Source organism: Nycticebus coucang, chromosome 21, assembly GCF_027406575.1.
Source record: "Nycticebus coucang isolate mNycCou1 chromosome 21, mNycCou1.pri, whole genome shotgun sequence".
NCBI lineage: Eukaryota > Metazoa > Chordata > Mammalia > Primates > Lorisidae > Nycticebus > Nycticebus coucang.
This window is the reverse complement of record NC_069800.1, coordinates 39,911,219-39,934,584: the sequence shown is the minus strand read 5'-3', so window position 1 is coordinate 39,934,584 and position 23,366 is coordinate 39,911,219. Positions and strand designations below refer to the sequence as shown.

The 23,366-nt window shown below is 45.1% G+C and overlaps 1 protein-coding gene across 1 annotated transcript; it reads left to right on the top strand.

Annotated features, from left to right (window-relative positions):
* Positions 1–216: 216 nt before the first annotated feature.
* SUN5 (Sad1 and UNC84 domain containing 5) lies at positions 217–21,502 on the top strand. The gene is made up of 13 exons (XM_053574595.1): positions 217–293; positions 1,639–1,697; positions 1,850–1,924; positions 2,728–2,794; positions 3,457–3,518; positions 7,603–7,652; positions 9,101–9,135; positions 9,705–9,813; positions 17,072–17,150; positions 17,827–17,942; positions 19,762–19,929; positions 20,305–20,391; positions 21,371–21,502. The coding sequence occupies exons 1-13, from the start codon at positions 217–219 to the stop codon at positions 21,500–21,502; spliced, it is 1,116 nt and encodes a 371-aa protein (XP_053430570.1).
* The last annotated feature ends 1,864 nt before the right edge of the window (positions 21,503–23,366 follow it).

The window sequence follows — 23,366 nt, the reverse complement described above, 5'->3', positions numbered from 1 at the left end:
CAGTGGAGAGTTGGTCACAATGGCTTCCTGTGAGGGGTGGTTCTGGAAGACTGGGTGTCTCCCCACCTGCTCTGTGAGGTCACAGTGCTGACGGCTCAACATGATCCAGGCAGATTTCACATGGCTCCCTCCAGGGGACACTCAGAGGCAGCAGCAGCAGCAGCTACTTCCTCCTCACCAACTCCCCAAGATCCCCCAATCCTAGAGAAAGAATCAATGCCACGGTCCTTAAGGACCCCCGGGGACCTGAGCTCCCTACCCGAAGATGTGGTCCATGGTGCCAGGTCCAGGAGGTGAGAACTGTAGCCCCTTCCTCTGCCCAGCCCTTTGCAGCTTACAAAGTGCCTACCCATTTACCCTCCTTGGAGGTGGGTAGGCATTGTCACTAACACTTTATAGTTATGGCAACTGACACCAGAAAGGTGTGACGGTGGCTATCTCTAAGTCTCACAACCAGTAAGAGGTGGAGCAGCCATATTTTCAGCACAGTTTATTGACTAGCTACTGTGTCCTGGACCCTGCACAGAGGAATGGGAGCACAGTATTGCACCAGCCCAATGTGCTCCCTCCCCTCGTGGAGCTCACAGTCTAGTGAAGGAGACAGACACAGAACAAGGAAACAAGTATTTCTGCCATCTTTATCTGTCAGAAAGCCACTAGTAGGAGGCAGGTGATAGAAATTCCAACTGAAAATTATGCTTACCTCTGGGTCCCTCAAATGGGGTGTATATCCGATAAGGGTATACAAAACAATCCATTGGGTTGAAGGAAGAAATTATTAGTAATTGAACATATATTTGTTCAGCTTATCCTCTCCTTAATTTGTATTCCTCGGAAATGTATAAATTGTACATTTGGAAAGAGTAAATAATATACAAGCATTAGCACAATTGGGCATATATAATTTCTTTATAAATAAACATTAGTATACTAGGGGTATAATAAGACACATTTAGAGAACTTTGCCTTAAGAAATAAAGAAAATTTTTAAAAAAGAAATAAAGAAATTTTTTTATCTTACATATCAAGAGGCCCCAAGCCTGAATGGCCCCAGACTGCATTAGTGCAGCAGTTCTGTGTTGTCATTCAAGACCCAGGTTCCTGCCATTGCTTTGCTCTTCCTTTTGCTCCTCTCACAGCCACAAAATGGCTACCACACTTCTTGATTTCACTTAGAAACACAGTTATCAAGGTTGGAAGGAGAATGGGTACCATTTCCTGTGGGCAATGAGGAACTCTTTCTCCCAAGTTCCATATCCTCATAGCTTCCACCTACCCCAACCCACACCACCCTTGCAGAACCTCAAGTTTCCCTCACCTTGAACCAATTACTGCAAGAGAATGGGCTTCTATCAATCGGGATGGTTTAAAATCCCATGGAGTAGGAGTAAACAAAGAAACAAATCACGCTTTTGCCAGCCTCTGGGGCATGGTGACAACCACCTGTGACTGCCATAGTGACTGAGTCCTTTCCTCAATAGAAACCTGGATTTAGGGTCAGCCAGACCTGGGTGTATCCCTGACTCACAGGCTGATGGTCTTGGGCAAACTTCCCTGCAGCTCTTTGTCAATGTGGTAACACATTATAGTGACACCATGTGCCTTATAAATTATAAAATGCTATTGTGTCATCCTCAGGGTCACCCAACGAGGCCGGAACACCTGCAGGGCGACAGAGGACTCCTCCCCAAACACGAGTGAGCAGGGAAGGGACCCCTGGGGTCTTCCCAGGAAGGGATGGGGCAAAGGGGCAGGGATGCTTGCACCAAGCTGTGAGTACTGTCTGGGTCTCTGCAAACACCCTACCCCATAGGCTGGCAGTGACGTGACAATCGTGTACTCTCTGCAGATGACACCTTCCCGTTGCCTGTCGGCATCAATGCCCCAGCCCTGAACCTGATTCAGTGCATGCTGGGATGTATGTGTACGTATCTACTGAAGGGCTGCCTTGGGCATCAGCATGGGCCTGGGGAGTGGGTCCAGCCTCAGGCCAGGTTGACCTGGGGTGGCAAGGCCAGCAGTGGGATACAGGGGTGGTAGCCAGATGTAGGGAGAGCTCTGAAAGTCTCCTAAGAGGCATCATTCCAGCCAGGATGTTTTAGATGGTTGGGGGGGGGGTTGTCATTTGGATGAGAAGCTGGTGGCCCGCCCTCTCCTACTCTACCATGGCCTGGCCACTGGTGCCATCCATCCATTGAGTCATCCACTGATTCGCCCATGCCTTTTCCTTGCTAATAGGCACACCCACTCAGTCATCAACCTGTTTATCTTTGTCCATCCACCCATCCTTTTGTTCTCCCATCTTCTCATCCATCTTCCTTTTCATCTATCTTCCAAGCCAACCATTCTCTTCTACTTTCTCCCATCCACCTAGGTATCCCCCACCTTTTCATCCACCCCAACCCCTAATTCTTGCCTCACTCCATGCTGGGCATCCCGAGAAAGCAGATAAGGCCCCTGACCTTGCCGAGCTCCTGGTGCCTAGAGTGGGCATAGGCACAATCCTCTGGTGCTTGGTGCTGCCAGCAGCAGGCACTGTGCACTTATAGGACCTACACTCACTCCAGGCTGGTACTTACTCATAAGCAGAGCCAGTAGGATTCCACCAGTAGGTTGAGAGGGTCTCCCAGCTCCAGGGCCTCTCCCCAGTCCTGGGACAGTTAGAGTCCTCCTACCAAGATAAAGATGAGAGTGCAGTGACTCACTGCTGCTCTGTCTGCTATGCAGCCTGGCTCACCTATGTGGCCTGTTTCCTGAGAACGCAGCTTCAGCAAGTCCTGTCCAACACCTGCAAGTAAGTGGGGGAAGGGGGCTAATGGGGATTGGGAATAGAGAGCTGGGGGCTGTGGCAGCCCCTTCATTAGTTTGGACCTCGCCTTGGTAGCCAGACAAAATAAGCTATCCCAAACCTGACTCATCAAATCCTCCCACCTCAGAACCCACCAGGGCTCCCCATTGCTCCAGCCTCTCTTTTCTAAGCTGCTCTACCCAACGTCCTGCTATGGACTCCCTGGATACCCTATTCCCATCCCCACCTCCACACCTTCGCATATGCTGTCCTTCCTACCTGCAGTGCTTGGCCCAGCCTTTCCCTTTCCCTGTCCTGTCCTATAAATTCCTCTGCATCTCAGCAGGGCTGTTTACCTCATTCATTTATTTAAAGTTTGAATTTTACACATCTCCTTAACACCTACCTTGGGCTCAGTCTCAGTCCCCGACCACTGATGAGCTCCCAGTCAGAACCAAAAGCAATGCCAAGCTGGGAGTGTCAGGTGTGTCTACTCTGGAGGGCTTGGGAGGAGGGCACAGCGGAGCTGAACCCGGAAGGATGTGTTCACCAGGGAGAGAAGAAGGAGGGGCGTGAGCAGCATGCACAGGGAGAAAAGATGTGAGGGGAGGGTGCACACTTGCCAGGGACCTGCCAGCCCCTCCAGCCACCGCTCCCCTGTCTTCCAGATGCAAGATGCTCTGCCAGAAGCTCATGGAGAAGACAGGTGTCCTGGTCCTCTGTGCTTTTGGTGGGTCTCCAGGGCCCTGATCAGCCCCGGGTTGAAGTACCCCAGTGTTCTGGCACTGACTATGGGACACTGGACATGGAGTCACGAAGACATTGCCCCTCTTCGTGACTCAGTTTTACCATCTGACTAATGGGTGTTTCTGTGAGGATTAAATGAAATAATGACCAAGAAAATTTTTTGGGAGCCCAGAAATGACAGCTCTCCTCAAACCATGTTATGATAATTGTTCCCTCTTTCTGAGGTTCTGCAGCTTTTTTTCAGCCACCACCTTCACCTCCCATGTCACAGCTGGGCTTTCCTAAGCAAAGGGATCTCTCCCTCCACTCAGGTATACTGGCCTTGGAGGTGCAGGTGAGGGTGGGCAAGGAGGGAGAGTCAGCTCCCCACAGGAAAATGAACCATGAGGCCTGGGAGACTTCCTGCTTCAACCTAACACGTAGGATATTTTTCTCGTAACACCTTTATTGAGATAATTCACACGCCATAAAGTTTGCCCTTCTAAAGCATAGGAGTCAATGGTTTTTAGTGTATTCACAAAGTTATGCAACCATCACCACTATCAAATTCTGGAATGTTTTCACTGGACTCAAAACCAGCCCTGGCACTCAATCCCCATTCCTACTCCTCCAAGACCTAGGCAACGTGTTTTCTGTCTATCGATTTGTCTGTTCTAGACATTTCTTGTAATTGGATAAAATACTACATAGCCTCTGTGGCTTTTTTTTTTTTTCACTTAGCCTAGTATCTTCAGAGTTTATCTGTGTTGTAGCATGTATCAATACTTCATTTCTTTTTATGGCTGAAAATATTCCATTGTATGGATATGCCACATTTTGCCCATCCATTCATGTCAGTGGATAGTAGGGTTGTTTCTGCTTCATGGTTATTACTAATGATGCTGCCATGTACAATTTTGTGTGGACATATGTTTTCAATTCTCTTGAGTGTATACTCAGGTCATATGGTAACTCTATGTTAGCTATTTGAAGAACTGACAAACTATTTTCCAAAGTGGCTGCACCGTTATTATGTCCTTATCAGCAATGTGTGGAAGTTCCAATTTCTCCACATCCTCACCATGGATTTTTTATTACACCCATCCTAGGGGGAATGGAAGTGGTATCTCATTATGGTTTTGGTTTTTATTTCTCTAATCAATAGTGATGTTGAGCATCTTTTTGCATGCTTATTGGCTATTTGCGTATACTCTTTGGAGAAATGTCTATTCAGATTCTTTGCTCGTTTTTAATTGGGTTACATGTATTTGTCTTTTTATTATTGAATCATAAGAATTCTTTATATATTCTGGATACAAGTCCTCCATCAAATATATGATTTACAAATGTTTCCCCCCATTCCGTGGGTTGTCTTTTCACTTTCATGTTGGTTTCTTTGGCAGCACAATTTTTAAATTTTTGATGGAGTCCAAGTTATCTGTGTTTTCTTTCACCATTTGTGCCTTTGATGTTGTATTTAAGAAATCACTGGCTAGACCAAGGTCTCAAAGATTTACTCCCATGTTTTCTTCTAAGAGTTTTATAGTTTTAGCTCTTACATTTAGGTCCATGATTCATTTTTGAGTTAATTTTCATATATTATGTGAGGTACGGGTTCAACTTCATTCTCTTAAATGTGTATGTTCAGTTGTTCTAGGACCATTTATTGAAAAGAATATTCTTTGGCCTATTAAATTGTCTTGGCACGCTCGCTAAATCAACATAAATGTGACTTAAATGTGAGGGTTTATTTCTGTACTCTTAATTCCATTTCATTGATTAATATGTCTGTCATTGTTAACCTTTGTGGAGAGTTTTGAAATCTTAAAGTATAAGTCTACCAATTCTGTTTTATTGTTGTTTTTTTTTAAGATAATTTTGGCTATGATGGAGTCCTTAGATTTCCACATGAATTTTAGGAACAAATTTTCCATTACTGCAAAAAAGGTCAATGGGATTTTGACAGGAATTACACTGATGTGTAGATGAATTTAGAGAGTAGTATCAACAAAACGAGGTCTTTCAGCCAGTGTGGTGGCTCAGGGCTGTAACCCTAACACTCTGGGAGGTCAAGGCAGGTGGATCACCTGATCTCCTGAGCACGAGACCAGCCTGAGCAATAGAGAGACCAGATCTCCACTAAAAATTAAAAAACTAGATATGTATACCTTGGAATATTGTTCAGCCATTAAAAAAGATGAAGAGTTTACATCTATTACATTTACCTGGATGGAGTTTAAATACATTCCTCTCAGTAAAACATCGCAGGAATGGAAAAATAAATATGTACTCCATACTAATATGAAATCAATATATAAACAATTACATTATCATAAGAATAATAAGACACTAATATAGTACAAAATTTAATATGAAGCCAATAGATGAACATCTACATTCCCACGTGAGAGAAAAACACAACTACATCCAAATGGGGGGAGAGGAGGAGAGAGAGTGGGTAAATAGAGGAGGGAAGGAGGTTTGATGTGTTACCACCTAATCAGCACAAAGCGAGGGTCTACAGTACAGCTCTTGGGTGAAGGGCTCAACTATAGCTTGGACTCTACCTAACAAATGCAAACAATGTAGCCTAATTGTACCCTTATATCAATCTGAAATTTATTTTTTATTTTATTTTTTTAATCTGAAATTTAAAAATAAGTTCATGGAAAAAACAGAATTAAAAGATACAAAAAGCAAAACAAAATTAAAAAAAAAAATTTTATCTAGCTGGAGGTAGTGGTGCATGCCTGTAGTCTCAGCTACTCAGGAGGCTGAAATAAGAAAGTCTCTTGAGCCGAAGATTTTGAGGTTGCTGTGAGCTATGATGCCACAGCACTCCACCCAGGGTGACTGAGTGAGACTCTATCTAAACAAACAAACAAGACAATCCATGAACATGGGCCATCTTTCCATTATTATTATTATTTTTTTTTTTTTTTGAGACAGCCTCAAGCTGTCGCCCTGGGTAGAATGCCGTGGCTTCACAGCTCACAGCAACCTCCAACTCCTGGGCTCAAGTGATTCTCCTGTCTCTGCCTCCCAAGTAGCTGGGACTACAGGCGCCTGCCACAACGCCCGGCTATTTTTTTGGTTGCAGCCGTCATTGTTGTTTGGCAGGCCCGGGCTGGATTCGAACCCACCAGCTCAGGTGTATGTGGCTGGCGCCTTAGCCACTTGAGCCACAGGTGCCAAGCCCATCTTTCCATTATTGATGGATTATGTCTGTCTTCTTTAATTTCTTTCAATGATGTTTTGTTCTTTTCAGAGTAGAAGTGTTGTACTTCTTTTGTTAAATTGATTCTTAAGTATTTTATTATTTGTGATGTTACTGGAAATGAAATTGTTTCTTAATTTCATTTTCAAATTGTTCATTGCAAGTGTGTAGGAATAAACTGACCGTTTTATCATGATCTTTTATCCTGCAAAATTGAGCTGAACTCAATTTTTAGTTCTGACACTAGGCAAGACACCTAATCTTGGATACCTTAGAATTCTATATACAAGATTATGTCATTTGCAATAGAAGTAGTTTTACTTTTTCTTGTATGATAATCTGGATGCCTTTTACTTCTTTTTCTCGACTGGTTGATCTAATTGACCTGGCTAGGACCCCCACTACCATGTTAAGTACAAATAACAACAGCAGACATCCTTGTCTTTTTCCTGATCTTAGGGGAGAAAGCATCTAGTCTTTCCTAGTTTATTGCATCATGTAAAGGCTTTCAAATTATGGCTTGAATAGTTGAATTTAAGCCAGGATGGAGATCATAAAATGCAGAACGCCTTCATTTCCTTGCCAATTATCCCCAATAAGGCTGTGAAGGGGAGGAGGAGGCATAAATTGTTTGGTTTATGTGACACATATTATACATATGATATCATTTAATTGAGAAGTGGATATTACTGTTATTCCAATTTTACAGAGGAAGAAACTGAGATATAGGGAAATTAAGTAACTTTTCCCAAAGTTATGTAATGCTAGTAAGTGGCAAAACTATTACTTGAACTCAGATGCCTTAACTCCAGAGCCTAAGCTCTTAACTTTCCATATTAAATGGCTCATTCTTACTCTCATGGCCCCACAGGATTCTGGATGTTTTCTATTCACTTACCATCAAAAATGGAAGTCTGGCAGGTGAGTGTGTGCCCAAATGATTGATCGCTAACCAATCAATGTCACCCCCATAGCTCCCCCACCCCTTCTCACCAAATCTGGATGCTAATCAGTTCCTGACTTATTCCAAATCCAAAATTCTGCCTTTGTCATGACACCCACCTAGAACCCATCTCTTCTTTCGGATGTGACTTTCAGAGACTGGATGCAATACTCCCTCCTCTAGGATGGCTTTCCTATCACTTGCTCCCAGAGGTGACAGACCTAAATTGCGTTAGTGAGAACTGAGAACACATTTCTCTACTCAAGACAGTTCGTTCTTCTGCTTAAATGAAATGATACCTATATGCTTTGTTATTTCTGGGCAAGAGGAGGAAGAAATAAGTGGCCAGATCTCCCTGTTGGAGGACAACAAAAAATCTCAGAAGGCCTTGGAAAGGGAATTGGAGAGTCTGTCCCTTCTCCTCTTTTCCTCCTTATGAGCTCCTTCATATCCTTTTCTTTTCTTCTTTTTTTTTTTTTTAATTTTTTTACTCCATGCCCTGGATAGAGTGCTCTGGCATCAGAGCTCACAGTAACCTCAAACTTTTGGCTTCAAGATATCCCCTTGCCTCAGCTTCCTGAGTATCTGGGACTATAAGTCCCCTCCCCATGCCCAGCTAGTTTTGTTTTATTATTATTTTTAGTAGAGATGGGGTTTGATTCTTGCTCAGGCTGGTCTCAAACTCCTGAGCTCAGGTGATCCATCTGTTTTGGCCTCCCGCAGTGCTAGGATTATAGGCATGAGGCAATGCACCCACTTCCTTCATATCCTTTAAATGTCATTTCCTCTAGAAACACTCTGGCAGAGGCAGTCACATTCCCTTCTTTCCTCCCATAATTTTCTGTAATCATGACTGTCTCCGCAACTGGCAGCTTCTTGAAAGAAGAAGCCAAGTCTGATTCATCCCAGCAATGTCCATCTCAGTGCCAAGCACAGGGTTGCCACTATCAATCTTGGATGACTGGGAGGGAAGATGGATGAGTGTATGGATGAGAGGTTCAGTGTGATAGATGGAAAGATAGAGGGATAGTGTGATGGGGGAAAGAAATGGCAGAATAGACAGATAGATAAATGGAGAATGTATGGATGAGATAGTGGATAGATGGGAGGGCAAATGAGATAGATGAGTGAGTGAGCAGGTGAATGGATGAATGGATGAAAGGGTGAATGAATGGGGTGTGGGGTGGATGGATGGGAGGGTAGATGGGTGGGGAAGGTTGGAGAGATGATGGGGTATGGATGGATAGATTAAAAGGAGAGTATATCAGTTTGAATAAATGATAGGTGAGTAGATGGATGGAAGAGTAAAAGGAAACTGAATAAATGGTTGGATTTATGATTGTGGGAGAATGAATGGATGAAGCTTTATTGGAACAAGACTAGACCATCTGAAGACAATTCTTTGCTTTTCTCAACATTCCACCAGGATGACAGCATAAATAGTCCACTGCAGAGCTTGAGGTAAGAAGAATTTTACGAATAGTCATATTATTACCTAAAACCAGTACTATAGCCAGAATTCATTGGCTAAGAATATAAGCTCTTCAGTCAGACCAACTTGGGTTTAAATCCTACCTGGATGACCTTATGTAAGTCATTTAATCTCTCTGGGCCCTTGACTCCTCATTTATGAGGATAGCATAACACCCACCTTGATCTGGGCAGTTATGGACATTAAAGAGAATGCATAATGTCTTGAATAGTGTCTGGTCCATAGTCAGTACTCAGAAAGTAGTAGCTGAGAAGAAATTTTAATCAACAAAAGACCACCCAGTGTCAGCATCCTTAAATACAGACAAAATACTCAGAAATATTTGAAATGGCTTAAGGATGATCCAAGCAAAGAGAACAAGTAATGATTTAGAGATAAGACTCTGCTGGGAAGAAGGGGGATGTCCAGGGATGGGCCCAAGAGAGTGAAAAAATCTGCAGCCAGTTCTTTGCAAAATAACTAGCATAGGGAGAGTCTGAAGGTAACAGCAGCACCAGCATAAAGTAATCAGTTCTTATTCTTACTCCTTCCTGATAAGGATGTATCAGGAGAAGGTACGACATCATGCTGGAGAAATCCAGGACCTCCGAGGCAGCATGAACCTGCTCATTGCCAAGCTCCAGGAGATGGAAGCCATGTCAGATGAGGTGAGATGCTGAGCATTCTTCCACAAACACTAACTTCTCTTCATTTGATGTCCTGTTTGCTCTATCCCAAGTCTTCTTTTTTGGTTTTATGCCTCATTTTGATGGAGCATATCCTTTAATGACTTCCTGGAAAAGAGTGAAAGAAGTGTCTATGTGTGTGTTAGAATTTGCATTTTTAAAAATACCTTTATTCTACCCTTGCACTTGACTGATAGTTTGGGTGGGTATAAAATTCTAGACAAGATATAGTTTCTCTTGAGAATTTTGAAGGAAACCCATCATTGTTTTATACCTAGTTAGCACTGTTACTATTGAGAAACCAAATGCCACTCTTATCATTGATCCTTTGAGGGTTGTCTGTTTTTATATCCCTAGGATCTTATGGGATATCCTTTCTGTCTCCAATGTTCTACATATAACTCACTTGGAGGTTTGCTGAGTTTATTGAATCTGAAGGCTGTTTTTTAACAAGTTTGGAAAATTCTTAGCTTTTCTCTCTTAAAATATTGATTCTTCCTCATCATTTCTCTCCTCCCAATGGATTCCAATTACATCTATGCTAAACCCTTAGAGTGTGTTTCACATGATTCTTATGCTATCTCCTAGTTTATTTTTTTCATTGTTTTTCTCTATGTGCTTAAGCTTTGATATTTTCTATTAACCTTTCTTCAGGTTCATTAAAGCTAGGCTCAGAAAACAATACTCCAAAATAAAGGTCTCAGAGGCAATGTTTTCCTTTGACCTCCTGCCTCCCAGTCTCTCAGTCCCATTCTCCCCCAAGATTATCTATAGAAACTAAAATCTCTCTTCTCAAAGGCTGGCCATAGAAACAAGAACCCCTTTTCCCCAAAGCAATATAAAAAGCATAAAATCTAAAAAAATAATACTCTAACTTTACCTCCACATTTCTGTGTAAAAACTGGCCACAAAGAAATTATCTGACCTATATTATTTTACTAGGTCATAAGACCTCCATTCTAGAGATGGTACTCATATCCAGAAGGAAGAAATATATGCTCAGAGAAGCCAAGAAAATTCTAGACAGCCAGGCCTTGCTGGGATTTCCCCACTCAGTCTCTTAACATTAGATCATACACTTTTTGTGCAATTATATTTGTACATATCTGTCCATACTTTATTGAACCTAAGTATAAAAATGGACAATTTCCCCTGTGTCTTTGGGTCTTCATTCTGAAACCTCCCATGTATACACAGTGAATAAATTTCCGTGCCTTTTCTCCAGTTAATGTTCCTTTGGGGAGTTGATTCTATAGCAAACCTTCTAAGGGCAAAGAGGGAACTCTTCTCTTGGTCCCTGGACTAATAATCTTGCATTCAGTCTGTCTAATCTACTGTTAAATCCATTTATTTAGTCCTTAATTATAGATTTTGTATTATATACATTTGATTCTTTTTCATAGATTTGAATTCTATGGTGAAATTCTTCAATTGTTCATTTATGTTGTCCATCTTTTCCTTTACTTTATCTAATATATTACTAATAATTGTTTTAAAAATCTTTGCCTGCTAACTCCAATATCTGGATCATCTATGGTCTTCTTCCATCTTCTGTTTTTTCCTTTGAGTAGTCATATGTCCTGTCTCATGTCTAGTAATTTTTTAGTGTTTTCTGAACATGATATACAAAAAAACTGTAACTATTCCAAATAATATAACTTTCAGCAGAGTGTTCCCCTTTTCTTTGTGGGGAAGATAAGGGAGACTGATAGCCTCTATCTAGACTTGCACTGACAGATCTGCGTTGCAATTCTTATAAGATACATTCAGAGGTTTTCAGTTAAGACTCTAGCAGCTTTAAAAATTTGCCAAATGTCTTCATGGGAAAGACTGACCATATATTTGAGTACTCTCATATTTCCCATTTATCTCCCAGCCTGCATGAATCCAAAGTCTCTGGCCCCAGTGGCAGCCTTCTCTGTCAGGGAAAAATTTAGATTCTTTGTTTATAATTGTGTTCAGAATTGGTTTAGTGCCCCCAGGCAAAGAACAGTATCCACCCACACACCTTCCAGGGCAATGAATCTCAAAGTATGGCTCACCTGCCTGCAGCATCAGCATTACCCAGAAAATATTAGAAATTCAAATTAATGGGCCCCTCCCAGACCTACTGACTCAGATACTCTGAGAATGGGAACCAACCATCTGTGTTTCAACAAGCCTGACAGGTGATTCTGCCACACAGTAGAGAGAACCATGGTTTGAAGGTCTTCCTCTCTTGCTTGCCTTGTTTTGGGCTCCTTCCTTCAGAGTAACTTTGTTTCCTAAGAATTATAAGGATGGGAAGCTTTGTTCTGCTTTTCAGAAACTCTGAAGTAGCTCTTTAGTCTCCTCTCTTATTCAGTTAACATCTTGTGTGGAAAACTGTCCATATTTGAGGCTCTTCAAGTGCTCCCCTTTGCTTTACTCTGTGTGACCATTAAAAACTTAGCTTCTTTCTCTTTCATCAATAACAGTTGATGACCTAAGCCCAGATCTTTAGCCCATGTCTGGAATCATCAAATACTTCCCAGCATTAAAAATATACGTATTTGTCAGTACATCGCAGAATGTTTCTCTATACTTTCAAATCTTAGTTCATCTGGTCCTTGTTGCCTCCACAGCTCAGTAATGGCTTTAAAATATAATTCATTAAACTACCTGGTTTTTTCTAGTGAGCTGTTGTTAGTGTGGGATCTGGCCCTTCATAACTTCCTGTATCTCTACATCTGAAATTCCATGCTGATGGTGCCTATGGGCTGCCCAACCTTTGGAACCTTTCCATTTGGAAACTCCAATCTTTCAGTCCTAAGAAATGTTCTTTAATCATGGGATTAAATTGGTGATTTCTCTCGTCCCCCAGCCTGTTTTCTCTATTTTCCTTTTTGAAGCTACTTTACTTGGATGTCAACTCCTGAACTAATCTTTTTGTTTTTCTTTTCTCCCTGTTTTTCTCTCATCGTCTTTTTGTTGAACAGCAGAGAAAATATTCTAAGCTTTACCTACCAAAACTTCTAGTGAGTTTTTTCATTTCTGCTAACATATTCTGAATTCCTAAGAATTTACTTTTTTGTTGTTGTTGTTGTTGTTCTCTGGATTTTCCTTTTCATAAAATTCTATTTATGTTTCACGTATATAATATCTTTTATTACCTCTTGGAGCTTATTAAGACCATTTTCTTCCTTTTTTTTGTATTAAAACTGTGATTTTATTTTTTTCTTTTTCCTCCACATTTTTTGTTTCTTTTTTTTGTTAAATCATAGCTGTGTACATTAATGCAATCATGGGACACCATACACTGGTTTTATAGACGATTTGACATATTTTCATCACACTGGTTAACATAGCCTTCCTGGCATTTACTTAGTTATTGTGTTAAGACATTTATATTCTACATTTAATAAGTTTCACATGTACCCTTGTAAGATGCACCACAAAGACCATTTTTCTTTTTGAAGTTTTCTTCTTCCTGTGTGGACTCTGTTTTCTTTAGGTGGTTCTCTTGTTTTTGTTTTGATCCCTAATTTCACTATTGATATTTAACAGAAGATCTAAAGAGCTAACTACTAGTTCTGAACATGTGCTATGGGTTTCCCTGTTGGGTGTGTTTCTTGATGACCATCTGACTCATATATCTTCATCTGATGGATTCCCCAGAGAAGGTGAGGGCTGGTGAAGTGTCTCAGCATTCAGCATGTATACACACACACCTAATCTAAGCCTCATCTTCAACCACATCTGGTATTCCCCAATCCAGAGACCCTCTCTTTTTTGTTTTATTAACACAAATATATAGTAAAGTGCACAAATCTTAGGTATACAGTGAAATGAATTTTTACATTTTGTAAACAACCATATAACCCTTCCCAAATGAAGATACAGAACATTCCTAGCTTCTGTAGTTGGTAATGTTCTCATTTTGCCTGCTCTGGCTCTTTATAAAAATAAAATCCTGCAGTGTGTTCTTTTTCATGTCAGACTTCTTTCACTTGGAATAAGAATTGGAATCCAACTATTCACTTGGAGATTCATCCATATTGTTGCATATACATGTATCAGTAGTTTTTTTTTTTCCCATTTTATTGCTAAGTAGGATTCCATTAAGTTGATATAACATGGTTTGTTTATCCATTCTACTAAAGATAGACTCTTGGATTGTTTCTGACTTAAGGCTTATGAATCAAGTAGCTATAAATATTCTTGTATATATCACTTGGTGAACATGTATAGTTATTTCACTTGGGAGTGGACATAGCTAGGTGTGAAATTTCTGGATCATAAAGTGTGAGTATATTCATTTTATTAGATGCTGCCAAGCAGTTTTCCAATTTCCACTCGCATCAGGAGTTTATGCAAATAACAGTGGTCTCATGACCTCACCACAATCTTTTTAATTTTATCGTTTCAGAAGGTAAGAAGTGATATGCAATTGTGGTTTGAATTTGCATTGTTGATTGCTAATAATGTTGAGTGTCTTCTTGTGGATTCATTGACCTTGTTGCCTTTTGGGGGAGGTGTCTTTTTCTTATGCATGCTAAGTGCCCATCTTTGCTGATACATATTACAGATACCTTCTCCCAGTCTATGACTTGTTACTCTCAGGGGTGACTGAAAAAAGTTTCTAGTTTGGATTAAGTGCAATGTATTCATTTTTCTTTCATGGGCAGTGATTTTGGTGTACACTTTAAGAAACCTTCACCAGTCCCAACAGAACAGGTCTGTTTTACCCTCTCCAGAGAATGACTTCCAGTGTTCTGCTGGGGAGTAGAGACATCAGGGGAGGGGAGAGGAACTGGGCAACCTGCTTACCTGGCTTCTCCCCGGTTCTCCTCCACCCCAATTGCAGAGGCTCAATCCTGAGCCATTTGAGGATTGCCAGTTTAGGCTTCAGCTTTCTCAGTTTTGCTAAGTCGGTGGTTCTCAATTTGGGATAATTTTGCCCCCCAGGGAACATTTAGCAATATCTGGTGGCTATAAAGGCTTAGCAATGTCTGGTTGTTACAATGAGGGTGGGGGTAGCCAGGGATGCTGCTAACCATCTTACATATGTAGGAAATGTCCAGAATGTTACTGCTGTCTCTAGGACCACCTCTGCAACAGATGAATTTGCAAAAGGCGCCTTCCTCTTTATCTTTTATTGGCTCAAAGTCCCAAGTTTCCAGTGTCCTATCCTCTAAAGTTCTGTCAGGCCTCACCCAAACCCAGGAGGGGAGAGCACTTCAGTTGTGCAGTCATAGTGAGGCCTTTTTCTCTGCAGTATTTCCTCTTGCAGTAGTGGGAGACAGGCTTGGACCATGTAGGAAGTACCTGCAGGGAACCCTGACTTAGAGAGGCAACAATGCATAGTGGTTTATAAGCACCAGCTTGGGACTCAGGCTTCTTGAGTTTGAATCCCATCTCTACCATCTATAAGCTATGTGACTCTGGTCAATCTACTTAACTTCTCTGTGCCTCAGTTTCTTCACCTAAAAAATGGGTTGTTGTAAGGCTTAACCATTGTGATTTATATAAACCTCAGAATAACATCTGGCATATGGTTTGTGCTCCCTAAGTGTTTGTTGCCTTTAAATAAAGGAAGAATTCAAAGACATATATTATGCAATATGCAAATAATCCAGCACCTATTCTGTGCCAGGTCCTGTTCTGGGAACCTAGGATCAAGGACAAACTAGATCCTGTCCCTGCCCTCAAGGTGATCTCAGGACCTTTGGAATGTGAAATAGCCCACATTCAGCCTTGGGGTACAGGACAGGAGCCATCGATTAAGTATCTTGGGTTGGTGACCCAATTTTATGAAGGAATAAGTGTAAATTTTCCCAGCCAACAAGGCGAGAGTTGGGAATATTTTATCTTTGGGAGCTGTGTAGCTTCAGGCAGGTCATCAATCTCTCTGAGCCTCAGTTTCCACATCAACAAAATAGAATCATAATGACTGCTTTGTAACACCCTGGCTATTGTTCCTGTTACCATTGCTGCATAACAAACCATCCCAAGACTTTGTGTTTATAACAACTATTTTATGCTCAGAGATTCTGTGGGTTAAGAATTCAGACAGGACACAATGAGGTAACTTGGTATCTGGGGCCTCAGCTGAGATTTGAAAGCCGGGGGTGACTCAATAGCTGGGCTGGAATCATCTGGAGTTGTCTTTACTCACCTATCTGGAGGTTAATGCTGGATGTCAGCTGGAACTCAGCTAAGGCTGTTGATCAAAGTACTCAAATGTGGCCTGGGTTTCCTCACAACTTGGCGGCTGGCTTCCAAGAGTGAGCATCCCAGAGAGCCAGGCCATCCTGCACCTCCTTTTAGGACTTAGCCCCAGAAGTCAATAGCATGGCTTCTGCCATAGTCACAATCCCAGACTGCTAAGAAGGGAACTTAGACCCTATCTCTCAGTGAGAAGAGGATCAAAGCCATTTTTAGAAAACAGAATCTGCCACAACTGGGAAGAGTCTGAAGCAAATACCAGGTGGCATTTACTGGCACCTCCTGTGCTAAGTGCTCTGCAGTCCCTACCAGGCAGTAGGTGTAGTGGTGGGAGCCTGAGCTCTGGAACCAAACTGCTGGCTCTGCCTCTTAGCAGCTCTGTGGCTTTGGACAAATTACCCCTTCTATAATTTGTCTCATCTTTACAATGGGTATGATAATAGTACTCCTAGGAGTGCTATGAGGCAATAAGGGTGAACATATGTGAAGCTGAGGACAGTGCTAGCACCTGGTAAGCCCTTTACAGATCTTCTCTCTAATCCACAATCTCCAAACAGTGAGAAGTAGACTTAGGTATGGTCACCAACTTGTGGGCAAGAAAATTGAGGCTGTGAGGGGCAATAGCTTGCCCACAGCGCCAGAGCAGTGAAGGCCCTGAGAGCTTCAGACCCCCCAAGAGCAGCCCCTCAACTAAATCCAAACTTCTAATAAAGAGATAGAACAGATCTCCTTATTAAAAGGGTTTGTTCCATAAAATTTGGATTTAGTCAAAAGACCATATCCAAGAATCCAAAAGGCCACATGTGGCCCCATCCTTGCCACATAAACCCAGGAAAGCACCAAGTCAACCCAGTGGTAGGGGTGGGTGGCTCTGGGCAACTAGGGCTTCCTCAACAGTGCAGCACCTGGGCTGACTATGTGCACCCAGCAGCCAGGGGAGGCTGTTAGGGGAAAGAGGGTGTCCTGCAGCTCCTGTCACTTGGTGAAGACACACAGGGGGATCACAATCTAGAAGAACACACCAGTGCACAGCTGATGTTTTCTGCCTTCTCAGCAAAAAATGGCCCAGAAAATAATGAAGATGATACAAGGAGATTACATTGAAAGGCCGGACTTTGCTCTGAAGTCTATAGGCAAGTGACCGCTCCCTCCCCGTCTGCTCACCTCAGGATAGAGGGGACCTGGACAGAGGGAGGCCTCCTGGGGGGACATTTGGGCTGAGACCTGGTGAGGAGGGAGAAGCATTCCAGACCAAAGGAACAAATGTGGAAGTTTCCCTGTGAGGAGGCCATCAAGAGCAAGCCCGGAGGAGGTGAGTGGGCAGGGCAGCTTGGAGGAGGGAGGTGGGCAGGCTAGCCCCAGAGGAGGTGAGGTGAGCAGGTGGCCAGGAGGAGGTGAGTGGGCAGGGCAGCTGGGAGGAGGGAGGTGGGCAGGCTAGCCCCAGAGGAGGTGAGGTGAGCAGGTGGCCAGGAGGAGGTGAGGTGGGCTGGGCATTTGGGAGGAGGGAGGTGGGCGGGGCATATCCGCCGGTCAGTACTGGCCAAGGCATGCACCAGCAGGCTCACTGAAATGTGGGGTTTTCACTTTGAGGTGTCAACTCGCGTCGCTGTCGTGGGGCCCTGCGAAGTGGATGCCGTTGTTTTCCCCGCGGCTGCTGCTACACTACTCTCATTTCCCAGAGAGAACACTGAACTCCAGAGGGGGCCAGTGGGTCATCCAAAGTGCTCACATAGGGAGTACCCAGTCACAGCGGTCCCCGCCAGCAGGCAGGCACCCAGGAGCTTGGCTGAGACTGTCCCTCCCATACAGGGGCCAGCATTGACTTCGAGCACACGTCAGCCACGTACAACCACGACAAGGCTCGCTCCTACTGGAACTGGATCCGACTGTGGAACTACGCGCAGCCCCCCGACGTGATCCTTGAGGCAGGGGCATGGCAGGGGATCTGGAGAAGGGCAGGAGTGGGCCAGGCAGGGTCTAGGGACAGGAGCTGGCAGCAGAGTGTGGGAGGGCAGTGAAGGGGGTGGGCAGAGGCAGGGTTAGAGGTAGGAGCAGGAGACAGGCGCCCCCTGACAGACATAGGCAGGGGGAGAGGGACAACTGGCGAGGTGGAGGCTGGAGAGGAGGCAGCAGCGAGGGCAGGACACAGGGACAGCCTGCTTTGGCACTGGAAAGAGCTCAAACACCCCAGCCTTTGAGGGTCAGGAGATACACCCATTTTTCAAAGGAGACTGAGGCTCCAAGAGCCAAATCACTGAGTGAGGCCACACAGCCACCACTCACATGTGGCAGAGCCAGAATTCAAACCTGAGCTTTTCACTCCTGGGGACCTGAGCTTTTCTTCCGGGGAATGCTGCCTCATTGGTGAGGAAACTGAGGCCCGGAGAGGGGAAGGAGTTTGCCCAGGTCCCAGAGCAGGCGCCTTCATTCAGCAAACACCAGCTGAGCTTCCCACCCTGTGCCGAGGCCACAGGCGACTTGTCTGTGGGCTCCAACCTCAAGGAGCTCCAAGAGCTCAGCACTTGGGGTCGGGCAACGGCCTTGCTTCCTGGTAGAGGTGGCCAGGATGAGCTATTCCTCAGGCAGAGGGAACTGCCAGGCCCAGACCAGGCACATGTCCCAGGAGCACAAGCTGGGAGGGCTGTAGTCAGGGTAGAGCAATAGAAATAGCCCAGCACAGACTGCCCCTGCGGCCTTTCCCCTATTCCGGTCTGACCAAGAAGCTCCCTCATTTCCCCATGTCAGCAAGCCTGGCTCACACTGGGCCTTTTCCATGCTGCTCCCTCGACTTGCTTTCCCAGCTACCTCCTAATGCCCCTTGGTCCCAGCTCCCCCAGGAGGCATTCCCTGACTCTACAGTCCTCTGTGCCCCCATTCTAGCTGGGAAGAATGGGGACTGTCCAGGCTGTCCCAAGAAACTCACAGAACCTACTAAATGAATGCCTTTGCTGTGTTATTTTGGTCAAACCTGTTTCCCTCTCTGGGCCTCTGTTTCTTCTTCATGGGGCAGGTGATTGTAGTGGTTAACAGCAAGCTCCAAGGTCAAATTGTATGGGTTATACTTACAGCTCTGCATGGCTCTGAGCCAGTCTGCTCTGTCCCTCAGTTTCCTCATCTGTAAAATGGGAACAGTAATGGTGCCTAAGTCAGAATGATTGTGAGACCGTGTAAAGAATGATGGGAGGGGCCAGGTGAGGTGGCTCACACCTGTAAGCCAGCAAGGCCAAGGCTGGAGGATTGCTTGAGGCCAGGAGCTTGAGACCAGCTTGAGCAAGGGCAAGACCCTGTCTCTACAAAAATTAAAAAAAAAAAGTAACCAGGTATGGTGGGACCTTTAGTCCCACTACTCAGGAGGATCCTTTGAGCCCCAGGAGTTTAAAGTTGCAGTGAGCTATGATGATGCCACTGCACTCTAGCCTGGACGACAGAGTGAGACACTATCTAAAAAAATAAAATAAAAAATAAAGAATGATGGGAGGGATGGATGAATGAATAAGTAAGTGCCACAGGGAGAGGCTGAAGGCCAAGAGGCCCCACGCAGGCCCTGCCCTCACTATGCTGGGCTGAGACGGAGGCTCATCCTTGCCATCAGTAGGCAGAGGAGCTCCCTGGAAGGGGTGGCACTTGCACTTGAGCCATACTTTGTACACAGAAAGGACTAGCTCATTCAGCAGGCCAAGAAAGTGTAGGGTGAGGAGTACTCCCTCATCCAGCATATTCTACCCTTGCGCCTTCCTCTTCCAGCCCAATGTGACACCTGGCAACTGCTGGGCCTTCGAGGGTGACCGTGGCCAGGTGACCATCCGATTGGCTCAGAAAGTCTACCTGTCCAACCTCTCACTGCAGCACATTCCCAAGACCATCTCACTTTCAGGCAGCCTAGACACCGCCCCCAAGGATTTTGTCATCTATGTGAGCACTCCCTGCCGAGCAGCTACCCTATTTCAACCCATGCTTTTCAGAGCCAAGGCTATTGAGCCCTATTTTGCTTACAAAGTCCAAACAATTATCTGGACTTCTCAGTAAAATGAGGCACAGGGAAGGGTCAGGGAACCCCCCGAATCCTACAAGGCAGTGGTAGAGTTAGAAGTAGCCCCTCCGCCTCTGCCTCCCAGTCCTATGCTCTTTCCTATGGGTTACACCATGCTGCAATGGAATGACGCAAATAGGTAAGGAGCTCCCCATCCTGAAAGGTATGCAAGTCTTGACTGGAGAGGCAAGATGTTTTCTGAAGACTCTGCTGTGTCTAACACCATCTCCTTGGTTCTTGCCCCTCTTGTCCCACAGGGCATGGAGAGGTCCCCCAAGGAGGAGGTGTTCCTGGGGGCCTTTCAGTTTCAGCCGGAAAACATCATTCAAACATTCCCACTTCAGGTACCCGGGAAAAGCTGCCTGTGCCAAGCACCTGCCAAGTGCACACTGTGTGTCAACTTCACCCAGGGCCCCACTTCATTCCCTGCAGTCCTTAGGAGGTGCCCAATCATGACTAGCTTACTTGACAGGAAAGAAAAACTGAGTCTCAGAGATATGGAGCCACTGCTCAGGGCCAAGAGTGGGACCCCAAGGATATCAGCCCAGTCCCTGGCTGTCCTGATCTTCCTGGGGGCTCTCTTGTTGCACTTATCCCAAGGATGGCAGAGGTTGAGCCAGAGGTGTCTATTTGGCAGGGATTGCTGGCTCCAAATCATAATCAGTATCTGATCCGACCAGGGTGGGGAAACAGGCCTAGAGGGGAAGATTTGGGGACACAAGGAGGACGCAAGTGGTGCCTTCTGTAATGGCTCTAGAGCTTAATGGGTGAATGTCCAGGTTTGGCCCAAATCTCAGCCCAACCACAAATCCTGTGTGACCTTGGGCCATTCTTTTCCTCTCTGGAGCCTCAACTTCTCCTTCTGTAATTCCCTGGGAGGCTAAAACCATCCAATGAAATCTTGAAGGCCAATCCTGTCCCCTTCCTGCGCAGGCTTCACCCCGCTCTCCTGGGAAAATAGGGGAGGGGGCTGCACTCAAAGCCCCAAGGCTGGGACAGCTTCCCAATAACAGGATGTCTGTCCTTCTGGCCTTAGCACCGTATCTACTGTGGGACCCTAGGCAAGCCACCGCTCCTGTCTGGGTCTTATTTTCCCCCGTGTAACATGTGAGTGGTAATATCTGCTTCCCAGGATTGGGAATCTCCTTCCATACAATCTCTTGAGTATCAATTTGCTGTGTGGCCTTGGGACAGTTCATTCTCCTCTCTGGGCCTTAGTTCCCCACCTATGAAATGGAACAGTTTCCTTCCACTCCCAAATGCCCCTCTGGACAGGTGGGGGAGCTGTGACTGAGCTGCCCTGTGTCTGATTCTCTCTTCCAGAACCAGCCAGCCCGGGCTTTTGGTGCAGTCAAGGTGAAGGTCTCAAGTAACTGGGGGAACCCACGCTTCACCTGCCTGTACCGTGTGCGAGTACACGGGTCTGTGACGCCACCCAAAGAGCAGCCTAACTAGAACCCCTACCCTGAGAGAGATTAAAGTTTATTCTTTAACCCCCCCAACCCAAGTCTTGGTGTCTTTTGACCCTAGAGAGGGAGAGTGGCTAGCACTGGACATCTAAGCATGACAGCAATTATTGTCACGTGCTGGGTGCCCAGCCACCTTCGTAACAGCCCACGATGCCCCCGTTCACAGATAGGGACAGTGCAGGCTCTACGGCCAGCAAATGACAGCACCGAGGTTCAAACCCAACCAGTCTGACTCCTCTACATGGGATCCCTCTCTGGCTTCAAATGACGCTCTGCTCCTGACCTTGGGCAAGACGATCCCATCCTTTTGGGTCCTCCATCTCCCCTTCTGTGCAAAAGGGACAGGATTATGGCTGTTGTATCAGATGAGGTGGTAGATAAGAGGTCCCAGCCTGCCCACTGAGCAGTGTTTCAACATCATACAATTTACTTTGTGACACTGGGCAGGAGAGACCTGGATCTCTGCACTTCAGTTTTTTCCAGGTTTTTGTTTCCCAATCTTCACTCTCTCATATTTTTCCTGCATAATCTTTATGTAGCTGAGTCCCACCTATTCTAGCATTTATTTGAGACTTTATAGAACTTCTACAAACAGGGTGGTGCCTGTGGCTCAGTGGGTAGGGCGCCGGCTCCATATACTGAGGGTGGCGGGTTCGAACCCAGCCCAGCCAAACTGCAACCAAAAAATGCCAGGCATTATGGCGGGCACCTGTAGTCCCAGCTACTCGGGAGGCTGAGACAAGAGAATTGCTTAAGCCCAAGAGTTGGAGGTTGCTGTGAGCTGTGACGCCACAAAGTAAGACTCTGTCTCAAAAAAAAAAAAAAAAAAAAGTTCTACAAACAGTATCTACTGTGACTCTGCCCATGAAGCTCTCAGCAGAGAGCAGGACACACAGTAGGTGTTGGATAAATGATCACAGAGGTCAGTGACAACCTCTGCCCCCAGGCAGGTGATAGGAGGCCCCGTCCTCTGGGAGGGCTGGCACTGCTCTGAAGAGGGCCCCAAAATGGGACAGGCTGGACAAGTCAGAATGTCCACAGGGACTAGAGCCTACTGGGAGGGAATTCCCAGCAGGAAGGGCGGGGAGGTGGAGGCACTGGTTAAGGTCCGAGTGGGCATTTAGAAGGGCAGGTTGATCTGAAATATGCTGTTGTCAGGGAGGTCACCCATGTCTTGCTGCAGAATTTGGCTCTCTGGCCATCTGCCAGGCCTACATGCCAGCTCAGGGCCCTCCAGCTCCTGCCCTGGGGCCTGATCTCCCACGGTCTCCACGGTGAAATGGGCTTCAAGGGCTCACCTCACACTCCTGACACACCCTGCCCCTTTTCAGCAAGCAGTCGACCTGGACACCATACACGTCCAGGCTGGCATCATTTTGGTAGCTTTGATGTGAAACATTCTTGTGATTCAAAAGTCAAATCAGACAGCATTGGTAAAAATGAGCCACTTCCCCCCAGTGTCCCTTCCATCTCACTTCAGCTATTCTGTTTCCCCCAGTTTGCCTTTAGCTCTGCTTAAATAACTTTTTTCTTTTTTTTTTGAGACAGAGTCTCACTATGTCACCCTCAGTAGAGTACCATGGCACCACAGCTCACAGCAACCTCAAACTCTTGGGCTTAAGCGATTCTCCTGCCTCAGCCTCCCAGATAGCTGGGACTACAGGCGCCCACCACAACGCCTGTCTATTTTTGTTGTTGTTGTTGCAGTTGTCATTGTTTTAGCTGGCCTGGACTGGGTTAGAACTCACCAGCTTCTGTGTATGTAGCCGGCGCCCTACCAACTGAGCTACGGGCACCACCTGCTTAAATAACTTTCATTCAACAGAAATTTTGGAAAATATTACATTATC

Coding starts and splice junctions, on each gene's coding strand:
- SUN5 (XM_053574595.1), top strand. CDS start 217: ATGCCACGGTCCTTAAGGACCCCCGGGGACCTGAGCTCCCTACCCGAA. Junction 2,795..3,456: donor GTCCTGTCCAACACCTGCAA/GTAAGTGGGGGA, acceptor CCTGTCTTCCAG/ATGCAAGATGCTCTGCCAGA. Junction 20,392..21,370: donor TTCAAACATTCCCACTTCAG/GTACCCGGGAAA, acceptor TCTCTCTTCCAG/AACCAGCCAGCCCGGGCTTT.